General features: G+C 35.7%; 1 protein-coding gene across 1 annotated transcript in view; it reads left to right on the top strand.

The window, feature by feature from the left end:
* si:dkey-215k6.1 (transmembrane protein 132B) overlaps window positions 1-13,529 on the top strand; it is a gene marked incomplete in the record, with an annotated part of 317,605 nt that overhangs the window by 256,555 nt on the left and 47,521 nt on the right. Inside the window, 1 exon segment of the mRNA XM_036144039.1 lies at window positions 4,635-4,778. Coding sequence (XP_035999932.1) covers window positions 4,635-4,778 — 144 coding nt within the window.

Genomic DNA, 13,529 nt, shown 5'->3' on the forward strand with positions numbered 1-13,529 from the left:
AACAGTAGACTGTGTTTCCAGTGTCCCACTGTTTGCCTTATTAGACTGTGGTGAAAAGGTCACAGTGTGAACAAAGGAAGATTCTGAGTTGTATATGTTCCAAGCAATTTCCCCCAAATGAGAAACCTGACAGTTTAAGGAATGAACAGAAAAGTAGATAAGGCAGATAGCTACACATCCCAGTGTGTGTGTGTGTGTGTGTGTGCGAGAGAGAGAGAGAGAGAGAGAGAAGGAGAGAAAGAGCGACTGAGTGTCTTAATGTCTCTGTGCCTTTACAAGAAACCAAACCACTGAGTTGATGTCACTGCTTCCATTTTGACTGAAAAAAGTCTCAAAATATGTGTGTCTGTTGGACTATTTGGATGGCATAAAATGGAAAGAAATTTGCTGATAGCCTGATTGCAAAATAAACAGAAATAAAAGAAAGGAAAGTGCTTATATGGTTCTATACTAACACAAAATCTAATTTGTGAAGAAAGTCATAAGGCTCCATTTTTTTACCATTGTGTCTACATGTCTGTGTGCGCGCGTGTGTGTGTGTGTGTGTGTGTGTGTGTGTGTGCGTGTGCGATAGGTGATCTCACTATAGTTACTTCTCTTTAAGTCACACACACCTTACAGAACACACACATGCATGGATAAACTTCACAGAGCAGCGACATCATTTCCCAGACATTTGTGCCAATGCATTGCTGATACACCGACACACATAAACACACACATTTTTTGTTCTTGGTTTCCTCTCTGGCTCCCTCCATTTTTCAAAATCTCCTCCATGTTGCACCCCATCATGCACAGCTGTGCAGAAAAACGATAAACTCAGACAAGAATGCGTTGATATACACAGAATTTACCGCACACGCCTGTTTCCTAGGAGCTCATCTTTGTATATTTTGGGAGCAGTTTTTGAAGTTTTTTGGGCTTTACTGTTGTATTTTCTGTAGTTGTTTTAGTACAAATATTTTATTATTTTACCATTCTTTTAATTTTGTCCTTTCACCATGTTTCCCACTTTTCAGTTGTTTTTCAGTCCTATGAGATCATTGTTTGACTGGGGTTAATAAGGCAAGGGAAATGGCTTATAATGTAGGTTCTTTTGACCCCATGTTCAAAGATTGGGGGACATTCAAATGAGGCAGCTGTCATAGGTTAATGCGTGGCTGTCACCATTAGCCAGAGAGAGTGTGCAACAGCAAATCTACATGCTGTAATTTTCATAATTGTCAAGTAAAGTCAAATGTTAATTTGGGTTCTGTCTTCTATTTACAATTGGCTGAAAACTTCATGTCTTTGTCATAAAACTCAGAGTAATTTGCTCCATAAATAAATTTCCTGGCAAGAGTAAGTTTTAGAGAAATTGTTTTAAAGTATTCTCTAAACTGTCAGTTTTCTTCCAAAAATACTTTTCCAAAAAAATTATATTTTAATTTGTTAATTTTTCAGCAACATTGTTGTTTTTTAGAATATACAAATCCCACATTTACTATGTTAAAATGACTACCTTATAAAAAAACATATATAAATATAAGTGCTGTTTTATGTGTACTTTTCTGTTCAAGATCTATTGATAATCTTTTTTTGTTTTGTTTTTTTTCTTTTTGTTTTCTTCCATTTTTGAAAACCTTTATTGTAGAATATTTGCTTTTTTCTTCCCTTGGAAGTCATGGGGAGGACAACTGTATACCAGGCGTTAGGTTAATGTGCCAGAAGGAAATGTTAAAAAGTGCACTAATCCATTTAATTTTTTGATGTTCAGAACCAGAACAACACCAAATAAATTGAAGACAACTTATGCATGTGTGTTATTGGAGATAAAAAGATATTTCAATTTTATTCAGTAATAAACTTCAGAAATTTGTTATCTCATTGTTTGAACCTATATATAAGCATTTTTTTACTGCAGTATAAGCCCAGGTTTTGTCATGCACACACTGCATAACTTATGCAAGCATTGTCAAAACAGAAAACGAAAATATTGCCCGTTGTACTTGTTTTTTTACATATATTTATTTCTCCTGCTAATTTCAACCTCGAACTGAAATAAATTCTTCACACCAATTTAAATAATTTCTTCTCAGTGTCTTGGTTTGCTAAGTCTCCTGTCCGCCGCTGCTGTTTCTCAAATCTTTATTCACCCAATAAACTCTCTCTCTGTCCTCTCTTCCGCTCCTCCTCCTCCTTCTCTCCTCGTTCTCAACAGTAACCTATATAACTGTATCCTTGTTTGGACAGCACTTTAATTTTGATTTCAAGCAAGACTGAGCAGGATGTATGAAGCAGAGAGGAAACTAGGAATTACTGATTAAGAAAGTGTGTGTGCATGTCTGTTTGAGAGAGAACGAGTGAGGGATCTCATTACGAAAAGGTCACAAAGCTGCACGTGTGGCAGAGAGGGATTGGGCATTAGGCAGGTTGTCACTGGTCACTTGTGCTTAAACTTTTGAGTATGTGTGTCAAGGGTGAATGTGTATGTGCTGCTGACTTTGCCATGTTTGCATTTTTTCTAGGTTTTTTACTGCGCCCTGAAATGGCGTCCCTGTGTCTTTGCTCTTATTTTAGCCCCATGTCATTGGCAAAATGTGCAGTACAGTGATTCTGCACACAGCAAAATGCTGTAGTTCAACATGAGGCAACCGTGGCTCGGTGGGTAGAGTAGTTAACAATCAGAAAGTTGTGGGTTAATTCCAGATTCCTTCTGTCATGTCGATGTGCCCCCGGGCGAGACACAAATTCAAGTCGCCTACCAATTTGTGTATCGCCATGTGAATGTGTGCGAATGTCTGTAAGTGTAAATGGGTGAATGTTATTCTAGTTCAAAGTGCTTTGAGTGGTCATCATGACTGGAAAAGCGTTATATAAATTGAGACCATTTGCTATGTCCATCCCTTTACAGCCACAGTGCGCCCTTCTAATAGCTACTTCCAGCTGGATAATAGACCATGTCAAAAAGTTCAGATCGTCTCAAACTGGTTTTTAGAATATGGCAATGAGTTCACTGTACTCCAATGGCCTCCACAGTCAGAGAATCTCAATTATAAACAGATCAGCTTTGGGATGTGGTGGAGGACATTTGCAACGACGATACAACGCCATCATGTCAATATGGACAGAAATCTTAGAGGGTGGTCTATGAAAAGTTTGTTGAATTTATCAGAATCGACTTTATTCACAAAACCTTGTCACAAAGAATGCCGACAGATCTGAAAGTGAAAGGGAGTCTGACCCTGTACTAAAAGGGTGTACTTTATAAAGTGACTGGTAAGTGTAGAAACATAATTCAGCCCAGCTGAACTAACCAGTAACTCGCAACACATATGACCATTTAAACAATTTTCTGTGAAATAAGTACACCTCACAGCCTTCATACAGTTTCAAATATGTTGTCAAAATTGTCTTTATTCAACAAAATCAAAACGGTCAACAACTAATTCAGCAGAATATTTCTTCCTTTTTCAACTGAAGCTACTGCTGTTTGCGGCATTTGTGATGACTGCCATATGTTTATAGTTTTTTTTTTCTCCTGAATTCAGACTAAATGAAAGCTTGAAGTAATTACCATTGTGAGTTTCTGAACACAGATGGGTCTGATATTTGGACCAACACACATAGCTCCTCACAGGTATTGACAGTATTAAGCTTACCTCACTGACCCTCATTCTAACTGGCTTGGGAAATATAGAGAAAGACAACAAGAAAGAGACTCTGGACTGTATGGTTTATTATTGTGGAGCTCGCATTAACAGTTTTGGGAAATACTGATTTTGATGAGTCAGGATGTCGTCCTGTTCTGACGGTTAACAAAGAACCAATCATCAAATGAATGTTTTCCTTTTTTTGTTGGGCTTAAAAGAAGGATGGATTGATGGATGGGTGGATGAACTGATTGTTTTTTTTTTTACCTGTTTTTATAATGTTTTTATAGTAGCCCGTTGTTAATTGCATTTACATATGTATTATTTTATATTTTTCATTCCTTACATAAAATGGTATGCACACTGACAAACACACACACACACACGTATATTTATATATGCTATCTACTGAAACAGGACAAGCAAAATACCCTGTAATCAGGCTTGGATTCGTGTTGGCGGTGATGAATGCCCCCTTGGAAATGCCATGCCAAATAATCAAGATTGACACTGGCACACAGTGTTCTGAGTTGCATGCATGTGTCGGTTTGTTTGTGCTATTTTTGTTGGAAGGATCTAATCAAATGTAATCATGCTGATTACAATAATTTTGAGGTTTATAATCACTCCCCCCCCCCTTCAGATTTACTCTTCCTTTACAGCTCTCCCCTGTTTCCTCACACTTGTTCATTCTTGTCTGATCTTTTGGATTTTTAATCCTCATCAATCAAAGTCTTCCTGCCCACCTACTTGATGCTGAATTTCAACAGGAAGTAAATCACAATTTCTGGATCTATTTTTGTCATAAAAGAAAGTTAGACATAATTAGGCTTCACATTTGTCAACAATATAGTTTGAGAAAAACTGTTTTGTGAATACTATTTGATTTCAGTAATTGACAATTACAATAAACAAAAATTTTGTATAATGTAAGATGAGGCGGAGCCGACTTAATGAATAAAGAGTATGCTGAAGTTGTGTTTTCTTTCTCTCCTTCTGTAGGACACAGAGGTCATCAACACAGCCATTCTTACGGGTAGACGTGTAACAGTGCCCATAAAAGTGGTTACAGTAGAAACAGATGGACAGGTGAGGGAGGTGGATGACTCAGTCACCTGCAGCTCGACAGATGAAGATGTGATTAAGGTATGTGTTTAAAGTTTACTCAGGCATCTTTAATATCAATTACCAGACCTCTAGCCAAGCTCTGTGAAAGTTTGGTTCACAGCTAAAGTCGTTGTGAACCCTGCAAATATATTGAGGCACAAACTGGATGTGACCCAAAACTGGCTTTCCATAATCTGATTACACTTTAACATTTGACATATTTAACAAAAGGTAGGAACTTATTTTTGGTGCACATAGCTTATTTTAAAGCACACATGTTATGGGTAAACCATTCTAGAGTTATTGTTTTGGTTTTAAGAAATAGGTGGGCTCAGACAAAACATTGTTCGAGTATAATGCTGTATTGGCCCTGCTAGATGAAGGTCGGTACCCATCTGCCTTTAAAATTTTTGTGCTTACCATCCCTTGTTTTCCTTTGCTTCTCCACTTCTCATTAAACTGCAGATAAACATTGTCAGTGTCACCAGCTGTAACCTATGGGTAATGTAATACACAGGACATTTTTAGATGAGGTGTGAATGGGAATTCAGATGAAGATGGGGTGAAAAGTACAGTACTATTGCAATTTTTCACATCATAATATGTTAGTATGAACAAATATGTTCTAAAACCATCATAATTTGAGGATTTACAACATAATGCAATAAAACCAGTGTATGATTAATATATTGACAATTATTTATAAAAAAAATTCAATACAATTTTAAAACTGAAGAACACAATTTAACTTTAAGCTCAATTAGTGAGATTGATTTAAAGCCAGATCCAGCTTAAAGAAATTAAACAGATGCACACATTGGTGAAAGACCTGAACAAAATAGATGGAATTAACACCAGCTGAATTTCAAGTTTTTAGGTAAACTATTTTTGTGCAAAAAATATCACGTTTTGCACAACCCTATGTAAAATAACATTGGTACTATGAAAATATTAAATTAGCTGTATAGTGAGCCAAGTTATAGCCTTGGTTAGCTGCCCTGCAATTTGCTACTTAACACCTGCTAGTCTAGCCTAATGGCATACTTAATATATATAAATATATATATATATATATATATATATATATATATATATATATATATATATATATATATACACATACAGGACTGTCTCAGAAAATTAGAATATTGTGATAAAGTTCTTTATTGTCTGTAATGCAATTAAAAAACATGAAATGTCATACTTTCTGGATTCATTACAAATCAACTGAAATATTGCAAGCCTTTTATTGTTTTAATATTGCTGATTATGGCTAACAGCTTAAGAAACCCAAATATCCTATTTCAAAATATTAGAATATCGTGAAAAAGTATACTAGTAGGCTATTCAACTAATCACTTGAATCGTCTAATTAACTTGAAACACTGCAGGGTTTCCTGAGCCTTAAAAAACACTCAGCTTGGTTCAGTAAACTAAATCACAAGTATGGTAGTGGTTAAGAGACGACATCAGATTCTCACAGTAACTGGTGTACTGACCATGGCATTACTGTCCTTGATTGGCCTGCCAATTCCCCTGACCTGAACCCCATCGAGAATTTGTGGGGTATTGTGAAGAAGAAGCTGAAAGACACCAGACCCAACAATGCAAATGAGCTAAAGGCCGCTATTGAAGCATCCTGGGCATCCATAACACCTCAGCAATGCCACAGGCTGATTGCCTCCATGCCACGCCGCATTGATGCAGTAATCTGTGCAAAAGGATTCCCAACCAAGTACTGAGTGCATTAATGGACATTTTCAAATGTTTGATTTTGTTTTGCTTTTTAATTGCATTACAGAAAATAAAGAACTTTATCACAATATTCAAATTTTCTGAAACAGTCCTGTGTATATATATATATATATATATATATATATATATATATATATATATATATATATATATATATATATATATATATATATATATATATACACATACATACATACATACATACATACATACATACATACATACATACATACATACATACATACATACATAAATAAATATATATATACATACATACATAAATATATTTGACCTGGGCCAAAATACTTTAGACTTAACCTGGACCTTCCTCTCAAAGCCTTGATGCTTGAATTGGACTCAAAACAAAGGACCTGAACATCTCTTGTACTCCTCAAGCTGGGATTATTTACCTATTTCTTTGACCCAGCTATCTGTCTGAAATAACTCTTCATCTAAACATTGTTCCCCAACTCTTGTAAGTGATGTAAGAAAAAAGCTTGACACATAAACCACTTTCCCAAACAGGCTTACTACAAGCTACTTTACTAATTGATAAGTCAGGAATACCTTTAACACCTTCACAGAAACCAGCCAATACCTGCAGCGGAAAATTGATTCCTCCCTTGCATCACGCCATGCCCTCTGGGCCTAAAATGAAACACACCCTTGCTGTGACAGTTTCAATATGATGCCAATTTCCTGGTACAAGCCGACAGTAGTACTAGCATTTAAGGAACAATCAATAACAGCTTGGTGAAAATGGAAGGAAGTCATTCGCTAGGAATGTAATATCTGCTTTCTGTTTGTAAGTGGATTGTCTGGATGTGATACATCAGTAAGTGGTTATTTCCGTGTGTCTTGAAGAGCACATGTGGTAATGAAACACTGCAATTAAATGCTGCGTAACAATAGCTCACATGGAAGAATTCAACAGATCAAGAAGACATATTGTGAAAAAAAAGATATATTGTGACACGATTCTGCTATAACTTATATGTACAGAGCTCTTAACTCTCTAGAGCAGGCATGTCCAAAGTGCCATTTGTGGCACCTGTAATGATTCTGGGTGCCCCCTAACTGCATTTGAAGAATGGCTTCATCCACGAGCACAGGTGGCTGATGTAGATAGAAGATTTTAGTTTTAATTAGGGCAAAATTATTTAGGAAAGGTTAAAATCCTACTATTGAAAATGTTAAATACAACACAAAGTATAATCTTTTAATAAACACACTTTTGACATTCTCTTTAATTTCATAGTAGCATCTATCCAAATGCTGATTTTGGTGGACCAAAATCTGTTTTGAATTCAGTTATTAAAATTGGCTTATTAGAGCAACTGTTTTCAGAGAATAACTGACCCAAATACTGTTCTTATATTGCTAGACCAAAAAAGAGCTCAGTTTATTATTGTTAGAGTCAAATTAAATCATTCAAAAATAATTTGTAAACTGGATGACCATCTTTTCATATGAGAAATGAGCAAAAGCCTTTTTTAAATATTGGATCTACAATAGTTTACACATTCATTTCCTACAAAAAAAAAAATCTGGCTAATTTATTTATTTAAAATGATCATATTTTGTAGAGCAGGTAAAATGTACTTTTTTTGGTTTAAAAGTTGTTGTTTTTTTTCAAATAAGAAAGAGATTTCGGTCCAAATATTGAATATTCTGTTTTTTACAACCTTACATAATGTATGAAACAAACTTCAAAGTGCTTTAATCAGAGTAAAGCAATTACCATTTACTATGTTGCGAGACAACACTGGAGACAACAATTCTTATACAGACTAAAAAGCATGTCAATGTACTTCCATTATGTCAGAAATAAAAATCAAAAAACACTCTCATAGATTGCTCAGTGAAAGGACAGCATAAGGCATTGACCCAACCACCGAAAGTTCAAGAATTTATACTTGATTTAACCTCTTCCCATCAAGTTATGCATAAATAAAAACTAAAAAAAGTTTCACTATGATAGGGTTATTAAAGTTAACCCCTTTTATCCTAGAACGAAAAGCACACAACACAAGTTTAGAATGTTCTATAGAAGAGGACAAAGGATAAATCTAAATGGAGAACTTTACTCCCTGAAAGTCTGGGGTCGTCTGCGCCGGGTCATCTCTGTCCTTCTGCCTTTATTATCACACATCAAAGAGGGGGTCAGGAGGGTTGGGTCAGAAGGATTCAGGAATTTACAACATGGGGGTTGAAAACAAACATGGGAGCAAGCTTTGTTGCAGCCTTATCTGGGAGGACCATTTGTTCTCCCTGTCTAAGGTTAGATACAACAGAACCTTCCTGAAAGCAAACTCTTAAAACAAACCAAAATGCCTGTAACTTGAAAGAAATAAAATTATTACATTCATATTTCTCCAACACACTACAACTAGCATTTACCATCATATTGTTGAGAAGGTTTTTAAGTCCTGTTATTGAGATGCCAGAGAAAGCGTTGGAGTTGCTGGAGTAATGCAGAGCCTCCTTTTTCTCACCTGTTGCTGCACACTGCTGTCCAGATAGCTGAACAAAAGCTCTTACACTTTTAGTTGACTTTCAAGGAACAAACCTTTTTAGCAGTTTAGGAATATTTACAGATAGTCAACGTGTGGAAACTTAAAGGAGCATCACATTAATTAAGGAAATACTTCCTAGAAAAAGTTGACAAGCTATAATTAGGTAGAAGACTGCAGGACCCTCAACAGAGAAGCTGCCTAATTCCCAACTTGTTATAGTTATGTTAGTCTGGAGCTTTTGGGTCGTCCATCTCTGTCTAGGACTCTGAGGTCTTTGGGTTAAATGTTGTTGGTGGTACCACAAACCCATTTTAAAACCTGTGGAGACAGAGCTTTTCAGGCAGCTGTGCAGACTCTGTAGTCTCTTTTAAGAAACAACTAAATACATTATTTAGATTGGCATTTCTTTAATGTGTTTTGTGTTTTAATTGCTTTGCCCTCATATCATACTTTGTGCTGTATATGTGTGTGAAAGGAGTAATAGAAATACAGTTTTACCCACTGCATTTGTGGGTTTTGCCTTTAAAAACCACTACTAAGTTCAGCTAGTGTTTATTTTATTGTATTTTTCTTACTTATGTTTCACAATAAAAATCATTACATGTTATAGACAACATTATTGTAACTGTGAATGTCAACATCTGTCTAATATTATTTATTTTAGCAGCAGTCAGGATAACTGTTGCTTTTATTTTAACAAAAGAGCCAAATTAATTCCAGTACCCCTGGAACCACCACAGCGAGTCACTTTGCCTTTATGTCAGAAGTGTATTATCAATTAAAGATGCATGAGTATGGTTTTTGGCACAATTCCGCCTAAGATAAGAATTGATTGGCAAAAAGCTAAATTTGAATGTCAATGAAGAAATTTTCTTCAGGTCCAGTGATTTCGATTGCAGCTGTGTGCAGAGATTCTAATTTACATTGTTCTCTAAACTTACAGTAAAATAGTTGAACATCTTCTTTTTGTTTTATTTAAAAGATTTTATTAAGCCGTTTGAAAGTGAAAGCTGGTAATTAAATACCTTGAAGTCTGTGTTGCATTTCAATTAAAGTAGCACAGATTTAAAATGTACTTGTTATTATAGCAGGTCTTATTTGCTTATCACATGTTGTAACTGTTTTGTGTTGAGCTGAAAAGCTGAGCCCTTTACAGAGGAAATTGTCATTGCTGAAATCTTGTCTGGTCTTAAAAGGAATAAAACCACTGTCACTCTTACTTGTGTATAACTTCTGATTTCCAGCGCCGCAAGAGCCAATCAGTTGATTGAGATTATGAAGCATTCACAATCACAGCTTGTTGTTTAAATCATCTCATTTAAAAAAACATATTGGTGATATTAGGGTATGTGTACATGGGATAATTAGTTAAATAATGTGTTTTATCTATTTAAACCTTCTCCCTGGGCTGGGTTTTCCCCAAAAACATTAGCTTACACAGAGAAACAGTTACTGGATGAGCCATCTACAGTGACACAATGACGGGACTTCAAGCTGGCTCCCGGGTTGTGGAAAACTAAGAATGTTCTTATTATGTTATTATTGGAAAATATTAAAGTGTAAATTTGTCATAAGGTAGCGATGCTGGACATGTGAATGGAACTCTATACATACAGTATATAGTGATGAAACTTTTGTGAAACGTTTGTAGCTATCTAAAAAGATATATAGTCCACCTGTAGTTCCCTCACAAAATCTACAAAGAGACACGCACACACAGACACATATATGGCTGTGCAGCAAGAGAAGTGAAGATAAAGCTTAGAAAACCAATATTTGTTATTTACTTTTTATTATGAAATACACCGGATTAGACTGAAAGATATTATAATGCTGTATCTCATAAAAAATTACAGTATTTTCTTACAAAAATGTTGCCTGCAATTCAACCCAAAATGCTCCTGCAATTGCACTTGTTTGTGTGTCTATGGGGACCATGGTCTCCTGCGCACCTTCACATTTTCCCTGTCTTTGCTTTAACATTACTGAGACTGTGCTTGAGCAGGGGGGCTTTTTAGCTTATGAAGAGTTCCTGGACCCTGACTTCTCAGTGTGCAGATGTAGTCAGCGATTTCCTGTTTTCAGGCAAGCAAAGCAAACCAGCTGCTGACGGCAGGTTTACATTTACTGGGCTGGTTTTCCCAGGAAGCTCCCTTGGGGTTGATACAAGTAAGAGGTATTTTGTAAATCGATAGAATAAGGCATATCTCATTTCATATTTGTTGAGAACCAAAAAAAAAAACAGAACACTCTAATCAAGAATTTCTAGAATATATCCAAAGATGGTGATTTTCCTATGATGAGCTTTCCATGAACATTGGAAGTATTTTTGCAGGGCTGATATTTTACTCACAGAGACACTAAACCCTCTACATGACTGCCATTATTAACTTCACTCCTTACAAATGTTCATGAAGTTTATCCGCTCAAATGTCAGTTTCATTGAAAAAGAAAAAAGAGCCTGTTAACCCCTCTCCAAATAAAAAAAGAGAAAAAAAGTGCTCAGTTTTCTTGTAAATAAAGTGGTTTACTTGATTCCCTTGGACCCACAGATTGCTTGCAAGAGAAACATTGTTTAGCAAAATATGGTATCGCCATACAACAGATATTTATGACTCTTCAGACTTTTTGATCCCTTAAACAGCATCGTTTTTAAAAGGGTGTCAAAAGTGATTTATACCACATGAAAAAGCATATTTATGTTGTAGAATGCAAACAAATTTCTAACAAATGTGTGACAAAATATGAAAAAGAAGTGTTAATGAAAAAATACCTTAACAAAGCATTATGAGTTTGACACAATAACACTATTTAGTTTAAAAACCATATCAAAGATTTAAAGAAAAAAATATGGAACAATATAATTCCCCCCAAAATATCCAGCTTGGCCCATTGTTGGGCAGTTAGCATCAGTACAACTATAGTTGTACATAAAATACAATTTGGGGGAAAGAATGAGGGAGGGTTACCTAAAAGAGAGCATACATAGCAGTTAGCCCCAAAGGGCTAAGTGGTAAGCAGAAGGATGCTTTTATATCCTTATTCTTAAGAAGCTGAAGCAGTTGTTTCCATTAGTGGAAGTAGATAATCGGTGTAATTTCTTTTTGCAAACTTAAGATGGTTAAAAGCAAAGGTCTTTACTCTGCTGGTTTGTTGACTCTGAAACATGTTTATAAAGATGCTTGTATCTTGGGAAGACATTCTTCATCTTAAACTAATTAAGGTACCCTAGTGGTTCGAGAGCAGGGCACTTGCTCCTTGGAGAGGTTGCAAAGTTTCCATGTTAAAATCCCACAGACTGCCACTATTGGTTCCTGAGCAGGACCCAGAATGCTCCCCTGGCACCGCACAGTGGCAGCCCACTGCTCCCCAAGGGACAGTTTAGATGCGGAAGACGAATTTCAATGGGATTAGTATATTGCAATGACAATAAATATTATTATTCTGATTATGATTATTATGTGGAAGATGTGATATAAAACGTATTGTTATTATTATTATTAGTAGTAGTAGTAGTAGTATTATTGATAAACGGTATAAGGATGCAGCCCAATCAACAGACTTTTAAGTTGCTTTATGGTGCATGATGATTCATTATTCCTATGTGGAAGACCGAAGAGAAAAGAGAAGAGAAGAGAAGACAAACTATAGCAAGAAACAGATGGTGCCTGACTGGATCTGGACAGGAAAAGAAGATGAGGGTATCAGAAAGATAAAACCCAATTTGTCACAAGTTAATACAAGTTTTGACATAAATGTGCAGCAGAAACCATGTGAGTTGATACATTTAAAAAAAAAGTGGCTAAAGATGTGTAGACTATAACAGGATTTTTTTTTTATAAAGACATTACAGTAAGCCTGTAATTTCATCAGCGTTTTACTTCAGCAAATAAAACATACAAACCAAACTAAATGAGAGCTCAACTGTATTCGTCTTGTTTTATTAGATGTTGTAAAAACCAGCCTGTCCAAACGAGTGCTGCAAATGTTTCAAGAGAACAATGCCTCTGGATGTACCTAATCTTACAATGGACTGAAATTGCTGGAAGCAGCTGAAATGGGACACAGTACATTAGTCTTTTAACTTATAAATAAACGCTGAACCACAATACTCCAGGATTTGCCACACAAACAAAAAGATCTACACTTTCATTGAACCATAAAAAAAAACCCTCTTTCAATAGTTTTTGGCTCCTGCGACAGTAAAAAGCAAAAAAAAAATAATTTGAAAAAAGTAATGACTGCAACACGAATCAATTCTTTTTCGCTATTACAACCTAATTTTTATTCACAAGTTGTTTAGTTGTTGCACTTTATTCGTTATCTCATTAGAAAAAAAATATATCTCCTGGGGGATAAAAAGCTTTCTCTGCTTTTAAATTCACAAGTTGTAATCAATAATCTGAAGGAGATGAGATTTTCATTCGGTTTCACATCGCTTTCCATCAACTAACCTTTTGTTTAATTACTCACGGTAGATAAATGTTGGCGCGGTGAGAAGCGCAGCCTCCCTCCTTGA

The sequence above is a fragment of the Fundulus heteroclitus genome, chromosome 12, assembly GCF_011125445.2.
Source record: "Fundulus heteroclitus isolate FHET01 chromosome 12, MU-UCD_Fhet_4.1, whole genome shotgun sequence".
Taxonomy (NCBI): Eukaryota; Metazoa; Chordata; class Actinopteri; order Cyprinodontiformes; family Fundulidae; genus Fundulus; species Fundulus heteroclitus.